General features: G+C 37.5%; 1 protein-coding gene across 2 annotated transcripts; it reads left to right on the top strand.

Annotated features, from left to right (window-relative positions):
- The first annotated feature begins 316 nt into the window (after nucleotides 1-316).
- On the top strand, nucleotides 317-21,850 carry LOC128015277 (E3 ubiquitin/ISG15 ligase TRIM25). Of its 2 annotated transcripts, none has more exons than XM_052598985.1 (10): nucleotides 317-451; nucleotides 2,588-3,141; nucleotides 3,263-3,352; nucleotides 14,893-15,126; nucleotides 15,221-15,359; nucleotides 15,522-15,562; nucleotides 17,023-17,415; nucleotides 17,499-17,639; nucleotides 20,280-20,516; nucleotides 20,963-21,850. In XM_052598985.1, the coding sequence occupies exons 2-10, from the start codon at nucleotides 2,590-2,592 to the stop codon at nucleotides 21,089-21,091; spliced, it is 1,956 nt and encodes a 651-aa protein (XP_052454945.1). In that variant the 5' UTR covers nucleotides 317-451; nucleotides 2,588-2,589; the 3' UTR covers nucleotides 21,092-21,850. The 2 variants fall into 2 exon arrangements, with proteins under 2 accessions (XP_052454945.1, XP_052454944.1); XM_052598984.1 differs by having other exon boundaries at nucleotides 2,588-3,147; nucleotides 20,963-21,848.
- The last annotated feature ends 741 nt before the right edge of the window (nucleotides 21,851-22,591 follow it).

Genomic DNA, 22,591 nt, shown 5'->3' with positions numbered 1-22,591 from the left:
ATGTACTCAAAACAACCCTCCTCATCAGTCAACTTGACGCGAGACTCGTCAATTCCTGGCACTGGACCCACTGACTTGGCAATCTGGAACAGTTCATCTACAGAGAGAGTGAGAAGAGTCTTTTTGATGGCCCACACCAACCTTTTCCTCTCACCATCCGCCATACTGCTTCCCAATTCCTCGCACTTGGTCACGAGAGCCCAGGATCACAATTCACGCTCTGTTCTTGATGGGTGTTGATTTCAGCACAGCACAGTCATTAGTCTTCATTCATTACAGGTAACTTCTTCATCCATAGACGGCATCGATGGTATCTGGAGATCTTTTTCCGCTGGCTGCAGCTCGCTGGTTACATCAGGTCACTTTTGGTCCAAGGTTGCAGTATCACTGGATAAGCTTCCGGCCACACGGTGGGAGTGATCCCGGACGAGCCCCCAATAAACTGTTACAGGTACCGGCTGGCACCACATAAACAGCTTATATGCTCTCTCTGAAAACAGGAGAAATAATTGAGACCAGGCAAACTCTGCATCCGTTTTTCGTCTCGCTCTCGAGAGGATTTATTAGACATTCACATTTTAAATCCTCCTCTGTTACAAACACACAATGTTCACTATCAAATAAACACTTCAAAATGAAATACAATTTGTCTTTTTTTTCATCTTTCAGCAAATACTGAGTTTTAAGTTTTGGGTGATTAAATAAATCAAACTGACAATAACCACGGTTACCCTTTAAGTTGTATCTTTTTAACTCAAAATAAAACACAGATTATGTCATCACTTACATATAAAACATAGTTTGTTACCATTTACATATGGTTCCTAAATGCATTTTCCTCTTCCAGCAAAAGTATTTTTTTTACTCTTCCCAAAATGCATGAGCTGACATACTTTTAACTTATTTTTAACCACTTTTAAAAATCACATTTGTTTTAACATCAGCTTTTAACCCTGACAAACTCCGTTTTTAACATTAACCTTTCACATTTTACACAATATCATACATTTCAAGAGTATTAAAACTTTACAAAAATGTTCAAGGAGCTAAAAATAAAACTCTTCAGACGTGACTTTGGTATTAACAGGTGACATTAACAGGCGCGAAAATGTGGCTACTGCCATATATACAATTATGTCCACATACTCATTACATAGCTTTATTAGCGAACATTAAAACATTCAGTGACATGTCAACATATTATACTTCAGGTAATTAGATCCGCAAAGCGGACAAAACTGACGTAAAGCCCCGTGGAGCACAATAAATGCCACACTACCCCCTGCTGGCGAACTCCACAATTACTCCTCGCCTCTATATAACATATCTTAGTCAAAGGATGGTGGACCCAGGTAAATTACCTCTGAACAAATATTCGAAAACATTCATTTTAAAATTTCAGAAACTACCACAAATTTGATAACACTTTTAGTGGGCATCACACATCCAACGCATCATGTTTTTTTATGACTCCCCTCATCCCCATTGTTAAAAGAAAAAAACATAAAAAACAATGACAGTTGTAACAGTGAGTAAATCAGACCTTAACTCTAATGAGCTTAAACTTATTTTTGTACACAGTGCCCGAACTGTCAATCACTCCTGTACGCGTGCATCACTGACTGTCCTCATCGCAGCTGCACCTGCAGCAACTTGCGCTCTCTTCATCAAGCTTTCAAACAAAAAGGGGACAAAACGGTCGTATTGTCTTTGTGCATATGGACTAATTAGATAAATAAATATCTAAATTCGTGCCTAGCCGCCTACGGTATTTTTTTTAGAACAGCCAATGAGCAGCCGGTGGGGGCTGGTTGCAGGACGACTCAACCTCAGCAAACAGTTTTTAATGTTTATCAGACAATAACTACTCAAGATTTTGCTTTAGTATAATTTTCGGGACAATTAGGGCCAGATTCGGGATTCTGGACAACAGTTTAGATTTCGGGAATTGTCCCGAATTTTTCGGGATGTCTGGTCACCCTTCCTGAAAACGCTGCTGCATTACTTCATTAGCTTGCGTCTGACCTGCAACGATATCATACAGACTTGGTAAAGAGTCAGACAGCGTCAGTCATCTGAATCTGACCGTGCTGTTGTTTTAATACTTAGAGTCTGAAGCTAGGAGCGCATATAGGGTGTTGTTCACTATCTTTGAATATTACGGAACTGAGCGTGCGCATATCACACATTTTTCTCCAGCTACGTTGAGTTGTTATAACTTGTTGCATGGACAGTGGGAAAATCGACGCAATCGCATGCGCTTTTCACTAATAAATCTCAAGAGTTTAAGGGTAATGTAGTCTCTGCTCTCGGTGGGACGAATTATGAAGCTTGCATTGTGCAGGGCGTTCTGAAAAGCGGCAGTGCAGGCAAAAGATTAAAACCTCTATTAAAACAGGTGTCCAATTGAGCGTACCGGTACGCTAAAAGCACGTTCTGGGCGCACGGAGAGGTGGCGGTACGCTCAAGAGCTATATTTGGAAGTGGCGGTACCGAGTACCGGTGCGTACCGGCCCACTTAAAGCACTGATTCATGGGAAAAATATTATTGGGGTTCATACTAATTCTAAATAATGTCTCTTTCCAGCAATGTCATCCTCCAGTGGTTCACTGACTGAGGAGCTTCAGTGCTCTATATGTCTGGATGTGTTCACTGATCCAGTCAGCACTCCATGTGGACACAACTTCTGCAAGACCTGTCTGAATGAACACTGGGACAACAGCCAGACCTGCAGCTGTCCAAACTGTAAAGAAACATTCAAGCAAAGACCTGATCTCAAGATTAATACCACACTTCGAGAGATTGTAGGGCACTATAAAACGAAAAGTCCTGAGAAAAATCCTGAAGTTCTGTGTGACATCTGTGAGGAAAGAAAGCTGAAAGCCCTGAAGTCATGTCTGGTGTGTCAGAGCTCTTACTGTGAAACTCACCTCGAGCCTCATTTGAGAGTGAAAGGTTTGAAGAAACACAAACTGATGGATCCTGTGAGTAATCTGGAGGACTATATATGTCAGAAACATGAGAAACCTCTGGAGCTGTTCTGTAGAGATGATCAGACGTCTGTGTGTTCAGTCTGCACTGTGAAAGAGCACGCGAACCACAACACTGTTCCTATTGAAGAGGAGAGTCAACAGAAGAAGGTAGAGGTTATCATGAGGAATTTGATTTTATTTCCTTTTGTGAAATAAATGTTCATGATGAAAACATATTGTAAGTTTAATCTCTGTTATGAGGCATGTGTCTGTGTTGTTCTCTCTATAGCTGATGAAGACACATGAAGACATGCAGCAGATGATCCAGGACAGAATCAAGAAGATTCAAGACATCAAACACTCAGCAGAAGTCAGAAAAGTGAGTTTAAAATAATGTAATTAAATAAATGTAATTATTTATTATGTATCACTTAGTTACATTAGTTTAGTTGGGTGGATGTCCATTCTTAAGGGTTCATCCCTGTGCCATGATCTTTTTTACCCTCCAGAGTGAGAGCTTTGAAGGAATGAAGGGTGTAGGGACCAAAACCGGTTCCTTAGTACACACTTCTGCATTATCTTAAAACATCTGCGTCACAAATTAAACATGCAGAAGAATCATGGGAATTAAAGTGTTCATCACTTTAACCCTTTCAGAAGAGCCCAATGAAGTATTGAGAAGCACCTTTTGTTTTAGTGGGGATTTTACTGTGACTCTTTCTGAAGGATACATTCTTACACCAGTAGGTGGCGACAAATGACTGTTTTTATAGCTGAGTCATTGATTTTGAATCATTTGCTCAAATGATTAATTTAAAAATAGCAATGAATCACCACTACAATTTTTTTGCCATTTTGTTTGAAACTATTATTTTCGGTGGTCGAAATATATATAAAAAGAGGCAACTGACAATAATTTGTCTAAAATGTAAGTTACTTAATATTAGGGTTGGGAACCGAGAACCGGTCTTATTTAAAACCAGTTCTGTTCTTTGAAAAGAACGGGAACCGTGAGCAATTTTTACGTTTTGGTTCAGAAAATGGTTCTGGTGTGACACGTGACCAACTGCGATGAGCCTACTGCCGGTGTTCTGACGATTCTGCATTTCCCGTAAAGGATGTCACAAAGCAAATAACAGAAACACCGCCCTGCCTCTTTAATTAACGCGTCTTTTACTAACAAACACATAATTTTCCACAACTGTACACGCACTCACGCCTTTGATAACTGTGCATGTTGTTTTGTCTGACTGTACATCTGCAGGCACCTGCCGCCACTAAATTACATTATATTTGTCCCATATTGTCATCAATATTTCCTTTACATTTAGTCATTTAGCACAGTCCCCAACCTTTTTAGCACCACTGACAGGTTTAATGTCAGACAATATTTTCATGGACCGGGAATTAAGGTGTGAACCATAAATACAAAAAAATATAATGATACGACTAGCATAAACACTGTGGTATATTGTAAATATAATAATAAACATGAATCCACTGTGTATTCGTATGAAACTTTATTAGCAGCATCCTCGTAACATCTGTAAGGGAAACAGGTCAATTTAGCTCAAAGGGAATCATTTAAGATTTTAAAGGGAATTTGAACAGAATCACTGTTTCACGGCTGATCACTGAGACGCCCTGAGATTTACTGAACAAGCCGTTAAACATCAAATCTGCGCTGGATATTTATACCCAAAGTATAGTGAAAACACTATCAATTAGCACAGTAACAATATCAGCAGTTTAAGATATTAACTTTGTTAGCACAAAACACAAGATTCTTCTCTTTAAATCCATTCACCATGCTTCCTTCTACTCAATCAGCTCAAAATTATTAAATGAAAATGTCAATGCAAGTGAACTAACAGTCATGTCTGGTATCATTTGAAATGTCTCAGTGCAACTGGTATGGTCTCAATCTTACGAAAGTAGATTAAAAGATAATACAGATCCTAAGAGTTAAGAGATATTTTGCCTACTGTAAATAGGAGTGCCCCTTCCCAGGGTCCTCCATGTAAATACCCCCTGTTCCCATTGAGTTGTAAAATCCCCCAGGCTTGGGACCTGTCTCCATCTCTGGGAATGTTTGTCTTGGTCTGATGTACAGTACAGACCCATAGTTTGGACACACCTTCTCATTCAAAGAGTTTTCTTTATTTTCATGACTATGAAAATTTTAGAGTCACACTGAAGGCATCAAGGGCTATTTGAGCAAGAAGGAGAGTGATGATGACCTGGCCTCCACAGTCACCGGACCTGAACCCAATCCAGATGGTTTAGGGGTGAGCTGGACCGCAGACAGAAGGCAAAAGGGCCAACAAGTGCTAAGCATCTCTCTGGGAACTCCTTCAAGACTGTTAGAAGACCATTTCAGGTGACTGCCTCTTGAAGCTCATCAAGAGAACGCCAAGAGTGTGCAAAGCAGTAATCAAAGCAAAATGTGGCTACTTTGAAGAACCTACAATATGACATATTTTCATTTTATTTCACACTTTTTTGTTATGTATATAATTCCACGTGTTAATTCATAGTTTTGATGCCTTCAGCATGAATCTACAATTTTCATTGTCATGAAAATAAAGAAAACTCTTTGAATGAGAAGGTGTGTCCAAACTTTTGGTCTGTACTGTATTTAAAGGACTGCAGCAAAAAAGTAAAGGCCTTCTGTAGCTGGAATGAGCCCATAGCATGAAGTGTCCAGTGTCCACACACTTCATACTATGTATTTTTCTAATAGTCAGGTATGCATCTTTTACTCTTAGATTCATCTTTGAGAATTTGATGTCTTGTATTGATTTGATATCTATGAATTGGCTATGTAATACATTTTTACCTAACTGTTAATACATTTTTACATTTGATTCTATTCTGTTTTACTCTAGTTATTGGCTCTAGTAGATTACGCTGTATCCTTATTACCGCATTTCCTGCGTCAGGTTAGTAACGGACTAAAATTCAGTTGAGATGGAGCATAGGGCACACCAACTGTATCGTTAGATATTCGGCTAACACTTGTTATTAGTTTAAGTGTACTTAGATTGTAAGGGCTTATAAGGAATTTCCGTTTAGGTCAACTGAATGTTGTTCAACCAACCTAAATAGGGTGAGCCTAACCTCTGTTCATTGTAATATTACTCTGGCTAATTGTACATGGGAAACCATGGCATGACCATACCAAAACTACTATCAGGGAAAGTAATATTGGTCGGCTTATACCTATAATAGTGGTTGTGACCTCTGACTAGAAATAATGTTGCTTTATTCAAGTGTGTACAAATCTATGGGGGCTAATTAAAAGTACTATTAGAATGAGCAAGCATAGGAGTGGCCATCTAAAGTATTAGCCAATTACCTCTGTCTAATAACCAAGACTGATGAGAATGTGACCGTATGATATGCTAAGGCCAAAGCGGTATCTTTGAGCGATATGAGCCCCCGAATTAACGAGTACAATAATATGAGAGAATAAATAGAATAATCAAATCTTAGAATGATAATAATTAGAGACGGGCAAACAAACCAATTTGCCTTTCAAACTAAATTCGAGGTCATAATAAAATGGAGTCAAATTTGAATTTAACCTAAATTGAATAACTCTACGCGCTGAAAGACCGAACATGTAGGAAACCTTCATCCAGCACCGAATACCTTCCTTACAACCTGACCTAACAACAGAATAGAAAAAGAATAGAGCAAGCTATTGTCAGAGAGGTTGTTTTTTTCTTTTGTAAATTGTATAATAAATGAAAAGAAAACAGACAGAATACAAAAATATTAGAAAGCTAGTGGGTGATAAGGTTAGAGGGTCAAATAAAGATGGAAGAGATGTGTTTTTAGCCAATTCTTGAAGATGGCTAAGGACTTAGCTGCTCGGATTGAGTTGGGGAGGTCATTCCACCAGGAGGGAACATTTAATTTAAAAGTCCATAAAAGTGACTTTGTGGTTCTTTGGGATGGCACAATAAAGTGAAGTTCACTTGTAGAAGGCAAGCTTCTAGAGGGCACATAAGTCTGAAGTAATGAATTTAGGTAAAGGGGTGCAGAGCCAGTGGTGGTTTTGTAGGCAATTTAATTGTATTAATGAAAAACGTAGCAGAGTTGTCAGCTATTACAGATGATGCAGGGGTGGAGGAGGAGGACAAAGGAAGAAAAGGAAAATGTTTTAAAAAGCATGCAAGAGTTAGACAAAATGTTAATTTTGTTATGGTAGTATTTCCTTTTAGCAGTGGAGACATTAAGTCAAGTCAAGTCACCTTTATTTATATAATGCTTTAAAGGTCCTATGACATGAAAATTTCACTTTCTGAGGTTTTTTAAGATTAATATGAGTTCCCCTAGCCTGTATATGGTCCCCAAGTTTCTATAAATTTGAATCGGTGTAAATCGAGAGTTTTCTATCTTTCTCTGCCTTTGAGGAAATGGAAGCTCAATCAGGCTGATCTTGAATCTCCTCGTTGTGACGTTGCAACGAGAATTGTTACCTCCCCTTTCTCTGCTTTGCCTGCCCAAATATTTACATATAATTCAGCACAGGCATTACAAACAGACTTTTATGATATGGATTCGACAGCACCGGCACAAACAGTGAGTAACAATGTTCATTAATGCCTGATCTGTGATCAGTGATTTCTGATGGGTAGCTAATCATTCAAGTTCACACAGACTTTCTTTCTAAATCGTTTAATACTTATGCATCAGTGAATCAAGCCAGTGACTAAACGATCAACTTTGCGTTGTTTCTCTTAGTAGCATGAAACAAATCTGTTATTTAAATTGTGATTTAACTACAGAGAGCGATCAAAGAAAGCTCACTTTTTTTCCGGAGCTGTTACACATCGCAAGTAAATCTGCACACTTGCTCAAACTGCCGTTACAATGAATGAAGCTGTTATGCTGCACAACAAAGCTCTTACTGTATTCATGTGTTTGCTGTTAGCTGTGGTGAAAGCATTTTGTGAGAGAACGTGTTGCAATAATGACGAGATCACTGCATCCACGCGATAAACAGACTCTGTCTACTCAATGCTCATCACTGCAGCCTTTCATGTGATGGGAAAAGATCGAACATTTTTTTTATATAATCCACACTTCCACGATTCGTTAATCTCGACAACTGTAATAGTAAAAAAAATATATATATAAATAAAGAAATATATATATATATATATATATATATATATATATATATATATATATATATATATATATATATAACGTTATATTTGAGAGGGGTTCCACATGAACGCATTTCGAATGCAACGATGTCAGCCATCACAACAGTTGTGGTTTACTCTGAGTCTCACAGCAGACACGCCACTTCAAACAGAGCATTCAAGCCAGAGGGCTAATATCAGTATCTAAAAATGCTTTTTATTTCTAAATTTTAAATGTAAAAATCATACTAACAATATAAGTACACCTAAGAGAAAAAGCATTTAAAGATAAGGAAATGATCCATGTCATGGAACCTTTAAACAAAATACATTGTGTCAAAGCAACTGAACAATATTCATTAGGAAAACAGTGTGTCAATAATGCAAAATGATAGTTAAAGGCAGTTCATCACTGAATTCAGTGATGTCATCTCTGTTCAGTTTAAATAGTGTCTGTGCATTTATTTGCAATCAAGTCAACGATATCTCTGTAGATGAAGTGACCCCAACCAAGCAAGCCAGAGGCGACAGCGGCAAGGAATCGAAACTCCTTGGGTTACAGAATGGAGGGAAAAAACCTTGGGAGAAACCAGGCTCAGTTGGGGGCCAGTTCTCCTCTGACCAGACAAAAACCAGTAGTTCACTTCCAGGCTGCAGCAAAGTCAGATTGTGCAGAAGAATCATCTGTTACCTGTGGTCTTGTCCTGGTGCTCCTCTGAGACAAGGTCTTTACAGGGGATCTGTATCTGGATACGGACTGGATCTGGTGACTACGGTGACCTCGGAATAAGAGAGAAACTGACAAATATTAGCGTAGATGCCATTCTTCTAATGATGTAGCAAGTACATCGGGTGTTATGGGAAGTGTTTCCGGTTTCTGGTTTACCTAATTAATGCAGCCTAAAAATCTTTTAACGGATTTGGATATTAAAAGCATGTTATGTGTAAGCCAGGTTAAAGAGATGGGTCTTTAATCTAGATTTAAACTGCAAGAGAGTGTCTGCCTCCCAAACAATGTTAGGTAGGTTATTCCAGAGTTTAGGCGCCAAATAGGAAAAGGATCTGCCGCCCGCAGTTGATTTTGATATTCTAGGTATTTTCAAATTGCCTGAATTTTGAGAATGTAGCAGACGTGGAGGATTATAATGTAACAAGAGCTCATACAAATACTGAGGTGCAAAACCATTCAGGGCTTTATAAGTAATAAGCAATATATTAAAATCTATACGATGTTTGATAGGGAGCCAGTGCAGTGTTGACAGGATCGGGCTAATGTGGTCATACTTCCTGGTTCTAGTAAGAACTCTTGCTGCTGCATTTTGGACTAGCTGTAGTTTGTTTACTAAGCATGCTGAACAACCACCCAATAAAGCATTATAATAGTCTAACCTTGAGGTCATACATGCATGGATTAACATTTCTGCATTTGACATTAAGAGCATAGGGATAGCATTGAGAGCATAGCATATGATATATTTTTGAGATGGAAAAATGCAGTTTTACAAATGCTACAAACATGGCTTTCTAAGGAAAGATTACTCTCAAGTAGCACACCTAGGTTCCTAACTGATGACGAAGAATTGACAAAGCAGCCATCAAGTCTTAGACAGTGTTCTAGGTTATTACAAGCAGAGTTTTTAGGTCCTATAATTAACACCTCTGTTTTGTTTTTCAGAATTTAGCAGTAAGAAATTACTCGTCATCCAGTTTGTTATATCGACTTTGCATTCCATTAGTTTTTCAAATTGGTGTGTTTCGCCGGGCTGCAAAGAAATATAGAGCTGAGTATCATCAGCATAACAGTGAAAGCTAACACCATGTTTCCTGATGATATCTCCCAAGGGTTAACATGTAAATAGTGAAGAGTAACGGCCCTAGTACTAAGCCTTGAGGTACTCCATACTGCACTTGTGAGCGATATGATACCTCTTCATTCACTGCTACGAATTGATGGTGGTCATATAAGTATGATTTAAACCATGCTAATACACTTCCAATAATGCCAACAAAGTGTTTTAGTATATGCAAAATAATGCTGTGTTCAATAGTGTTGAACACGGCACTAAGATCCAATTGCACCAATAGAGAGATACAACCACGATCAGATGATAAGAGCAGGTCATTTGTAACTCTAAAGAGAGCAGTCTCAGTACTATAATACGGTTTAAATCCTGACTGGAAGTCATCACAGACACCATTTTTCTCTAAGAAGGAATATAATTGTGAGGATACTACCTTTTCTAGTATCTTGGACAGAAAAGGGAGATTCGAGAAAAGGGAGATTCGGTCTATAATTAATTAGTTATTTGGGGTCAAGTTGTGTTTTTTTGATGAGAGACTTAATAACAGTCAGTTTGAAGGTTTTGGGGACATATCCTAATGACAATGAGGAATTAATAATAGTCAGAAGAGGAACTTTGACTTCTGGAAGCACCTCTTTTAGGAGCTTAGATGGAATAGGGTCTACATTTACATTTATTCATTTAGCTGACGCTTTTATCCAAAGCGACTTACAATTGCTATATATATGTCAGATGTCGTACGCCTCTGGAGCAACTAGGGGTTAAGTGTCTTGCTCAGGGACACACTGGTGTCTCACAGTGGATTCTAACCCGGGTCTCTCACGCCAGAGGCGTGTTGATTTATCCACTGCGCCAACACCACCCCATACATGTCTAACATACATGTTGTTGGTTTAGATGATTTATGTTTAAGTTTATACAATTCTTACTCTCCTATAGTAGAGAATGAGTGGTACTGTTCCTCAGGGGATCTGTAGTGCACTGTCTGATGCGATACTATAGCTGACGGCTGAATGGTTAAAATTTTATCTTTAATAGTATAGATTTAAGAAGTAACGTAATTAATAAAGTCATTACTGCTGTGATGTTGGGAAATGTCAACACTTGTTGATGCTTTATTTTTGTTTAATTTAGCCACGGTATTAAACAAATACCTGGGGTTATGTTTGTTTTCTTCTAAAAGAGAAGAAAAGTAATCGGATTTAGCAGGTTTTAATGCTTTTCTGTAGGATTGGTTACTTTCCCGCCAAGTAATCTGAAATACCTCTAGTTTTGTTTTCCTCCAGCTGCACTCCATTTTCCGGGCTGCTCTCTTTAGGGTGCGAATGAGCTCATTATACCATGGTGTCAGACTGTTTTCCTTAACCTTCATTAAGCGTAAAGGAGCAGCTGTATTTAAAATGCTAGAAAAGAGAGAGTCCATAGTTTTTGTTACACCATAAAGTTGTTCTGAGGTTTTGGATATGCTAAGGAATTCGGATACATCAGGAAGATTACTTACAAAGCACTCTTTTGTAGTAGAAGTGATGGTTCTTCCATACTTGTAACTAGAAGTGGAATTTACAGTTTTGGCTATATAGAGTTTGCACAAAACTAAATAATGATCTGAGATATCATCACTTAATAATTTCAACATCATAATTTCAACACCATCAACATCAATTCCATGTGACAGTATTAAATCTAGAGTATGATTTCGACAATGAGTAGGTCCTGAGCAGTGTTGTTTTTGGCAGCCCTTTTAGTTTTAGTCTTAGTCTTAGTCTTTTGGACGAAAATGCTTTTTAGTTTTAGTCACATTTTAGTCACTTATAAACTTGATAGTTTTAGTTAAGTTTTAGTTGACGAAAACACAAAAAGGTTTTAGTCAAGTTTTAGTCGACGAAAACGCAAAAAGGTTTTAGTCAAGTTTTAGTCAATTTTAGTAAAAAACAAAAAAGTAGTCTTTAACTAATTCATTTAGGTTAAAAAGTATTGGAAATGGACTTAGGTTTGACAGGTTGAAACGATTGTTGCCATTCATAAAACAACAGTTAACCTTAAAAGCTTTGCATAATACACTAGACTTTCTCATTGATGGAGATGCAGTGCTGCCAACCTGTACTTCATGGTCGCATTGGGCAGAAACCTTTTATCCACATATTTCCATTATTTTTTCCATGAATTGATGCTCTTCTAAAATTTCAGCACATTTCCTATTTTCACCAGTAATCATAGTAATAAAGGAATTGTTTAAAGTTTAAGCAGCAAAAAATTTTGAGCTACTACAACATTACACACAGATAAAGTGGTAACAGTGGAATCACTGTTTTACTCCAAAAAAGTCAGGAATAAAAACATTCTTACTTTGGCAATTGTGGCTTTATTTGAGAAATTGCTAAAGTGCAATGAACAACGTCCCTAAGCTATTGAGGAACACATACTTATGCTCTACAACTTGTGCTTCAACTTCAGCAACAAGATGCATATTATTTGTAAACACAAACATCATACAACTCAGTCTAATAAAAGTGACACAAGCATTCAGGGATGCAAACACATGTATGGTCAAAAAAGAGAGAGTTATCGAAGCCCTCACCCCGAAGCAAATATTTATATATGAATGTCAAGAGCTAAGAAGTGTATGTATTTATATAGCCTACACTACACACAAATAATATACAATTAAATTATGCTAATTTTAAATGTATTGTGTGGGCTAGGTATAAAAATATAGGCTTTTAATAATCTTTCAGTGCGCAAAACCATGATAATATGAAACACTTCAAAACAGAGCTCACAAAGCGTGTATGCACATCGCGGGTGCAGAATGATGTGCTCAAAGCAACATGGAGTCACAGTGTGCTGCGCTGCTCAAGTGCGCATTTAAAAGTATGTGCAACCCCGCCCCAGGTGCAGCCCTGCCTCGATCTGCAGGCTGCAGCCAGTGCTTCTCCAAAATAGGCAGAAATTACATGCATTGTGAACGTCAGACTTATAATCATTTTCGTTCCGTCTCGTCTCGTCGACGAAAACTCTAAAATGTCTTGTCATGTTTTAGTCACATTAGAGCCATTTTTAGCTAGTCATCGTCATGTTATCGTCATAAAAAAAGGTGCGTCAATGAAATCATTTTGTTATCGTCATCGTTGACGAAAACAACATTGGTCCTGAGACATGTTGTCTAACCCCAATAGAGTTCAGAATGCTTATAAATGCTGATCCCAATACATCTTTTTCATTATCAACATGGATATTAAAATCATCAACTATTAAAACTTTATCTGCAGCCAGCACTAACTCGGATGTAAAATCATCAAGCTCTTTAATAAAGTCTGTATGGTGGCCTGGTGGCCTGTATACAGTAGCCAGTACAAACATCACAGGGGATTTATCATTAACATTTGTTTCTCTGCACCATTACTTAAAACGAGCTATACTTGAAGCCTACCCTCTGAGATATCCTGAAAACGTTGTTATAAATTTAAGCAACACCTCCCCCTTTACCTTTTTGACGCGGCTCATGTTTCTAAAAGTAATCTTGGTGGGTGGACTCATTTAAAATAATGTAATCATCAGGTTTTAGCTAGGTTTCTGTCAAACAGAGCACATCTAGATTATGATCAGTGATCATATTATTTACAAAAAGAGCTTTCGTAGAAAGGGATCTGATATTCACTGAGCCAAGCTTTATCATTTGTCTATCCATATTGCATCTGTTTTTTATTTGTTGAACCTCAATTAAATTGTTACTCTTAAATTGGTTTGGACATTTTTTTTATTTTCTAGTTCGGGGAACAGACACAGTCTTTATAGTGTGATATCAAGGGAGAGATAAAGACCATCTCTTTTCAACAGGTCAGGCCTGCCTCAAAAGCTTGTCCAAATGTCTATGAAACCTATGTTATTCTGCGGGCACCACTTAAACATCCAGGCATTGAGTGCTTACAAGTTTTAGAGATAAGCAGACCAGCACCTGAAATTATTAGAGAGTGCTGCAAGTGTAGCAGTGTCTTCTGGTTTGACCCAGGTCTCTGTCAGGGCCATGAGATTTAGCTTTGAATGACTAATAATATAATAAGAATAATAGTATGAGGGTTAGATTATTTATTGTACAGGTCATTTAAAAAGTGATAAACAAAGTAATAAAAAATGTGGAAACCACTCATTGCACACATTCTCCTGATTACATTATTATTTGTAAAATATGGGAGTATGTTTATACATGGTTATAAGTAGGCCTACAACAGTTTATATTTAATTAATTTAGGACAACGAACAAGTATATCAGCCCTAAAGGGACTATATGGCCAACCAGCTTATTCCTGCTTGAAAATCATAAGGTTATTGATAGTGTAAAAACATTAACTTTGAAGAACATGCTGATTGATGGACTAGCATTACTCAACATTACTTCTACTGCCTTCCAGCCACACTACATTCAATGAAGGTAAATTAAAACATAATAATAGTTAATTTAAATGGAAGAAGAACCAGAAAATTTATAACAACACCCAACTCTACTTATGAAGATCTGTATACTGTAATATATGTTGCATTTTGACATTGACAACCCTTAAATTAAATTGACAGTAAGTAATAAACAGTATTGAGCATTGAGTTTTGTGCATTTTTCCTTACTACAATTTTTTTATTGTTGTTTAATGATTTTAATAGAACCAGAACCAGAACCAGAACCGGAAAATTTCTAACGATTCCCAACCCTACTTGATAGTAACTTCTTGTTTTATTGTTGCATGCTTGCAATCACTCTGTTAGTCTGAATATAGGTATGGCTCTGATTTCCAGATTACTACAGTAATCTCCTCAACATGATTGAAAGAAACATGATATGAGGAATCATTCAGTGCAAATGGTGCAGGATGAAGTTCATACTTCAGTTGAAGTATGAGCAACAGTAACACTGATTCTTGTCTTAGCAAACACTGCTAATAATTTGTGGACTCTTGTTTGACCAGAGAAACACTGAGAAGGAGAAAGCTGCTCATGTCGAGCTCTTCACTGATCTCATCTGCTCCATTGAGAGATGTCAGACTGAACTGCTGGAGATGATGGAGGAGCAGCAGAAAGCAGCAGAGAAACAGGAGGAAGAGCTAATTGAAAACCTGGAGCAGGAGATCACTGAGCTAAAAATGAGAAACACTGAGCTGGAGCAGCTCTCACACACTGAAGATCACCTCTATCTCCTACAGGTCAGTCAACATGACCTCTTTGATCAATTATAATACAGGATATCACACAATAACACTCCCCATGCTGAAGGATTTCTCCTCTCTCCTGCTATAGATTCACTCATCCCTGTGCAGCTCTAGAAACACCAGGAACTGGCCTGAGATCAGTATGAAGACTCATGAGAGTCTGGAAACTCTGAGGAGAGCTCTGACTCAACTGAAGGACACTATAGATGAGAAAATAACACAAACTGGTACATCAATACATACATTGATCAGATTCTTTAAATATAAGCTTAAGATCTGATGATGTTTTATTATCTTTAGTCTCTTCAAAGCTGAAGTTGATGCAGCAGTATTATCACAGAATATCTCTGTATTGTGAAGTTGTGATTCAATTGTTGTTGTTTTCTCAGTGGATGTGACTCTGGATCCTGATACAGCTCATCCTAAACAAGTGAGAGATGGAGACATTTGTCAGAACCTATATATATACACACACACACACACACACACACACACACACAAAAGTTTCCACCAAAAGTATTGTTTTTGGATGGGATTGAAGTCATTTTATTTATTTTAAGCAAAATCCAATATTTGTTATTATGCCATGTTTGCTCCCTTTATTCCCAAACTGCGACAAGCGCCATTTCCCATTTGTGCAGAGTGCAATATCCGCTCAACCAATCACAGCTCACCATTCCACACACTTTAGACAGTAATGTTGGTGCTTTGAATACACTCTGCATGTTAGTTTTATTCCTCTACTTTGTGATCAACAAACAAGGGCTGCACGATAAATCATATATGATTGTCATTCGCATCTCGTCAGTAAAGCCGGTTTAATCAGGGTGAACACCCGTCCCGCGTAGCGCGTGCGCGCAAAGCGTTTGAAGCCCAATTCATGCGTCCCACAAATTGAGACTGTGTCACGCATAATCAATGCTTGCTCAAAAAAAGTTGGTCGCTCATCTATATCTGGAGTGGTCGACAAGTCGATCTTGGAAGCATTTTAAGTCGATCGCGAAGATTTTTCAAAATCGGAGAAAAAAAGGTGCGAGCCTACGGTGCGAGTTGGGAGGTGCGAGCCTCTGCTGACTGCGCGCGCACCTCCCGAAACAGACGAGACATTTATACTTGCACAGCTGTTTTTGACCAGACCATACAACTGATTTAGACGCGGGTGCCGGTGTGATGAGATGTACTAATATCCGTCTGCTTGGGCATGATAGTTTTAGGCCTGTAATTGATTGATTATTGAGATAATAGGGATGGCACGGTTCGCTGAAAAAAAAAAAAAAAAAAAAAAACGTTTCTGTTGATGCATGCGCATTATGGCTTCCCAAACATTACAAACACATGAGAGAGAGAAAAAAAAAACCTGGACAAATCATTCACTCTTGTTCAACGCGAATGCTGTATATGAGCAGTAATTTATTCTTAAAGTGAATAAATTGTAATGAAAAATAAATAAAATTAAATAGCTAAAGTAAATCGTAAATGAAAGTGCATTTGACATCAGCAATTACACATGTTTAAGGGAATAGGGCATTATTAATATACCATGTAAGGTGGTATGTGCTAGAAATGGGTAAACCACTATCAGTGAGTCTGCCCATGCGGTGGGGGCACCACCGCGCAAGACAGTATCCCACATTGTCCCTCAGAAACATACCCCTTGTCCCCACTTAGGCTTATTGGCAGGTGGTCACCCTAGGTTTAATACACAGGGCCGTAGATCACTGACAAGCTTTGTATAACACGTCTATTATATGAATCACATACGATTATGAACATGATATTGCGTAGCTGGTCAGTGTTAGTATTTTTATTAATGGAATTCATGTTTTTGTTAATACAGCACATAGCACCAGTCAACTAAAAGTATAATGCATATCTTTTCTGTCTCACTAGCCGTCTAGTATGAGTTGCCCTCATTGTTCAAGTCAAGGTCAGCGCAGGAAGGAGCCGTGGAAGATCAAATCAAGTATTTCACTCAATGAAGATTTTTTATGTCCCACGCTAAATAAAGCGGAGAATGTCTGGAAACCATCAGTGAAGCGCAGCAGCCTCAGCGACGAGGACAAGCCCGAGTCCTTGAAGACGCAGGAGCTGTTCAACCGTGTGTGGAGTGTGTTGAATCAGCTGACGCCGCAGATGTTCCAACCGCTGATGAAGCAGATGATGAAGCTGACCATCGACACAGAGGAGCGCCTGAAAGGAGTGATCCACCTCATCTATGAGAAGGCCATCTCTGAGCCCAACTCCTCTGAAGCCTATGCCAACATGTGCCGCTGCCTTATGGGGGTAAGTGTGAGCCAAACACTGTGATCACAAAAGCAGCTCCTGCAGCATCTAGTGTGTGTTTTATCATCTGTCTCTCATCACAGCTGAAAGTTCCCTCCACGGAGAAACCTGGAGAGACGGTGAATTTCAGGAAGCTGCTGCTGAATCGTTGTCAAAAGGACTTTGAGAAGGATGAAGATGATGAAACATTTGAAAAGCAGAAGAAACTGGATGCTGCTACAGGGGTATGAACAACACAGACACACACACACACCTGGACTGATGTGTAGGGTGTTGTGGCAGGGCAGTCTTTTTGCAGTTTTTCTAATTTAAAAGTGTGATTAAAATTTTATTTAAAAAAAAGGGTTAGTGTAATATAATAAAGTTATTATAAATAAATTAATAAAATAATCAACTTCCAAGTTTGCTGTGCTTGTTTGTTGGGCTACAAAGTTTAGCCAACTATTTTATGATTCAGTACCTTGTGAAAGTATTCAAACCCCTTCTTTTTTTTTTATTGCCTTGCGTTACACTATTTAAAATCTATTTTTTCCACATCAGTCTACACTCCATACATAATAATGACAAATCAAAAACAGAATTGTCAAAACTTCATAAATGTTTATAAAAAAAAACTGAATTAAGTACATTGCATAAGTATTCATACCCTTAACTCAGTATTTAGTCGAAGCACCTTTACAGTCTCAAGTCCTTTTGGTATGATGGAACAAGCTTTGCACTCATCATTTGGCATAATTTGATGGGGGCTGACGCACAATTTCAGGTTTCTCCAGAAATGTTTGATTGGGTCCAAGCCCAGGCTCTGGCTGGATCACTCAAGGACATTCACAGAGTTGTCTATAAGCCATTCTTGCTGTGTGTTTAGTTCATTGTCCTGTTGGAAGGTGAAACTTCTGCCCAGTTTGAGGTTCTAAATGCACTGGACTAGGTTTTCATTAAGGCTATCTCTTTGTTTTGCTTCACTGAGTGTTTCTTCTACTCTGACGAGTCCCTCAGTCCCTTCCACTGAAAACAGACCCACAGCATATGGCTGCTTCTATCATACTTTAGTTTTGGGATGCTATTCTGCAGGTGATGAGCAGAGCTGGTTTTCTTAAAACATGATGCTTAGAATTGAGGTTCATCAGACCAGAGAATCTTGTTCCTCACAATTTGTCTAAAATCATTTTAACATAAGGCAGCAACATAGCAAAATGTGAAAAAATGATTTACTAATTAATGAATACTTTCGCAAGGCACTGTATATAAATATAACTGTTGTTATTGTTATTATTACTTAATAATACAAGAAATATTATGAATTTAGTATTTCACTGTAATATCAAAAGCAAAAAATTCAGAATTTAAGAAAAATTTTTACAATTAGGGGCAAAGCACCGAAGGTGCTTGGGGACCTATTGTATCCATTAGCGTGATTTTCTTCTGCTTCTTCCACCACAAGTATATAGCAGCCCATAGAACCACTTGCGTTAAAGTTGTGAAATTTGGCATACTGATATAGGACAGTGAGAAATGTCACCATAACAACTTTAGAGTCTCAAACTCTTTAGCACCACCATTTGACCAAAGTTGCACTCATGTTTATGCCAATAACTTTTGAACCATAAGCCAGAAAATTTAAATTAAAAATCCTTGGCTAATTTCAAGTTGAATGAACTCCAAATTCAAACACAAGGTTTAGTTTTTTTTATTATATATATTTTTTTTTTATTGTTCATAAAACCTAAGTAACATGCAAAAGAATTATACGAAAAGCACACAAAAATGCATGTGAGGCTAAATCTCCATAATGGTTAAGCAAATTGAGACCAAACTTGTTGTGTGTTATAACAAACATGACCTGAGACTACCTGCAGAGTTTCAGCTCTGTTCCACCTAGTGGTCAGGTTAGCATCTGTGACACCATGCCCTGATGGTACACAAAAAGTTTGGCCACCTTGTGGAATAAAGTTATAATTACATGTATACAAATGCTAATAACTTTTGCTTAGTTAGATCCATCTGCAGCAGTTATTAATACAGGTAATTAAACAGAGAACAGCAGACATAAACTCAGGCTGGCATCAAAAGGGAACTCAAGCAGACGTTCGTAGAGAACTCAGAGAAGCATAAACAGAGGGGCAATTTGGCACAGGCATAGTAGCAAAGGATAATCAATCAGGTTTCAGAGTCCAGAGATAATACGGAGAATAGCAATACAGACCAGGGGTAAATCATAACTTCACAAAACAACAAAGGGGAGAGCAGTCCAGATAAAGTGGAAAAGACAAGGTGCAGGTGATAATACTAAAGGTAATCTAAATAATTATGCAGGATTAGACGGGGATGATTGCAGAGAGGTATACTGGGAAATGCAGTCCTAATATTCAGGAGAGAGGGATCTGATGCCGCCAGAGGAGGGCGTAGCAGACCGTTCCATGACAATTATAAATCAGTAAATCAATTGTCTAAAAAATCTGAAACAAAAGAAATAATAATATTATAATAGCTCATTGTAAACACAAACAAAATTCTACAAGCAGTAAACTGTAAAATTACAATACTAATATATATGGCTGGCTTAATGACTTAATTTTTTCAAACATTAAATCATGGAAAAAACACCCTTCATTCTAACACATGCAGTGTTTTTTTTTTTTAAGTAATTCACAGCCTTTATCGTTTCAAAATCAGCAATGTCAAATTGCACAACATTCCGTCAAAGTTGATTGGTGTTTTAAAAGTATGATGATTTGCAATTACGTTTCATATCTAGAAGAGTATGCAAATATGTATGTATTTATATGTACAGTATATACTTCTGTATTTACATAGTAGGCATTTATTCAAAGGCATTACTTCACCTCCTGTTTCTGCCCCTTCAGGAAGAGGAGAGGCAGAGATTGAAGGAGGATCTTGAGGATGCCAAAGAAAAAGCCCGCCGACGGTCACTAGGCAACATCAAGTTCATCGCTGAGATGTTCAAGCTGAAGATGCTGACGGAGCCTGTCATACACGATTGCATCGTCAAACTGCTGACGAAACAAGATGAAGAGAGTCTGGAGTGTGTCTGCTGCCTGCTCTCCACCACCTGGAAACATCTGGACCACAAGATGGCCAAGGTGACACACGCTCTTTACATAACTAAATAAAAATAAAAACATTTGATATTGTAATGATATTGTACATTTGATACTAATGAAAAATAAAAAGTTATAAATACAACAGAAACATACAACAATGTAAAATTTAAATTATAAAACATACACACACACACACACACACACACAGTGCCTTGCTCAAGGGTCTCACCTCAGTCTTTGTATTGAGGGTGAAAGAGCGCTAGTCATTCTCTCCCCACATGACAATTCCTGCCAGACATGAGACTCGAACCTGCAACCTTCAGGTTACAAGTTCGACTCTTTAGCATTAAGGCCTCTCAAAGAGCAGTTTTTAGCAGTTGTGTATATAGTTTAACTATTGTTCTTAAAGCTTATTTAAAAGTATCATTTAAAATATTTCAGTAATATATTTTTTAAGACTCGTGCACATATTTTTGACTTTTTAGCCCCGAATGGACCAATATTTAAACCATATGAAGAAAATTATTAAGGAGCGGAGAACCTCTTCCAGAATTCGCTTCCTGCTGCAGGACGTTCTTGATATACGACGGTTAAAACGTGGTAATAGACTCTGAGTGTGTGATTATTTACTTCCTTATTTCCTTATATAACAGTTCATGAATACACGTTATTCTAATGTAAAATGTTTGGTGTCTTAATCTTTTAATTAAAATGAAACTTGAAACTAAGGTCAAAATTTGGGAATATAATGATTTTTCACATTTTTGTGAATGAAGTCTCTTCTGCTCCCCAAGGCTGCATTTATTTGATCAAAAATACACTAAAAATAGTGAAATTTAAAACAACTGTTTTCTGTGTGAATCTGTGTTAAAGTGTAATTTATTTCTGTGATGTGCAGCTGTATTTTCAGCATCATTCCTCCAGTCTTATTATATCTCATAATGAGGAGGGTCTGGTCTCTTTTTACAATGTGAAGTTCAGCTCTCATATCTACAGTACTCTTTCATTGAAAAACTCTATCCATTATTTAGCCAATCCTTAAATGATGGAGGTAAAAACTGAAGCCCACAGATCATCACATCTATCAATTATAATAAAATAATTTACACCCCTAATATGAAATATAAGATTAAAATATTGATTTGATTATATAATATATTAATACAGTTTTTGAAGCCTATATGCTATAATTAGATATTTTTAATGTAAATAAATGATGCTTGTTCAATAAATGATTCTCTTCTGAACTGTTCAGAAATATTCATGCATTCTTTGCCTTTCATCTCCACCTGACAAAGTGAAATTGCCAGTAAAATATGATTATAAAACATGACTATGGTGAACTTAATAAACTGTTGTATCAAGGTAGTGGCTCCTCTACAGAATGTTTTGTGATATTACTATAGTACATCAGCTGGTATATACTGTATATCATAGATCTGCATGATTACTATATTCATATACCACGGTATGTACATGGTACTTGTCATGAATCCGGTCTATGAACTTCCGTTTGTTCACCACCAGAGGTCATTATCCACCACATAGACTCTCACACTAATATGGGAGGCCGTTTCAGCATAAAAACCTTCCAGCGTTACTCGTCTTAATTATATTTTTACTAGTAACAATTAAAGAGCTCTATAATTTAATTTGTACTAGTAACAATTATGATTGTAGAGCTCTCTAATTCGGTTTTTACTAGTAACAATTACAATTACAGAGCTCTATAATTTAATGTTTACTAGTAACAATTATGATTATAGAGCTCTCTAATGGAATTCTTACTAGTAACAATTGAATTACAGGGCTCTTCAATTGATTTATTACTAGTAAAAATAAACATTTAAGATATGTGTAATTGCAGAGCTCTATAATTGCATTACAGAGCTCTCTAATCATAATTGTTACTAGTAACAATCTTACTAGTACAAATTGAATTACCGAGCTCTACAATAGCAATTCTTACTAGTAACATTACAGAGCTCTGTAATCGGTGACATATCATTATGATAATCGTGCCTTATGCATATTCAACTGGGGTATATAAACAGGCAGGCGGGAAACTTTGGCGCCCCCAGCCGACATGGACGAAGTACACGGTGGAGAAGCAG

Source organism: Carassius gibelio, chromosome A6, assembly GCF_023724105.1.
Source record: "Carassius gibelio isolate Cgi1373 ecotype wild population from Czech Republic chromosome A6, carGib1.2-hapl.c, whole genome shotgun sequence".
Lineage (NCBI taxonomy): Eukaryota > Metazoa > Chordata > Actinopteri > Cypriniformes > Cyprinidae > Carassius > Carassius gibelio.
The sequence above is the reverse complement of the archived record's forward strand: the minus strand, read 5'-3'. Positions and strand labels throughout refer to the sequence as shown.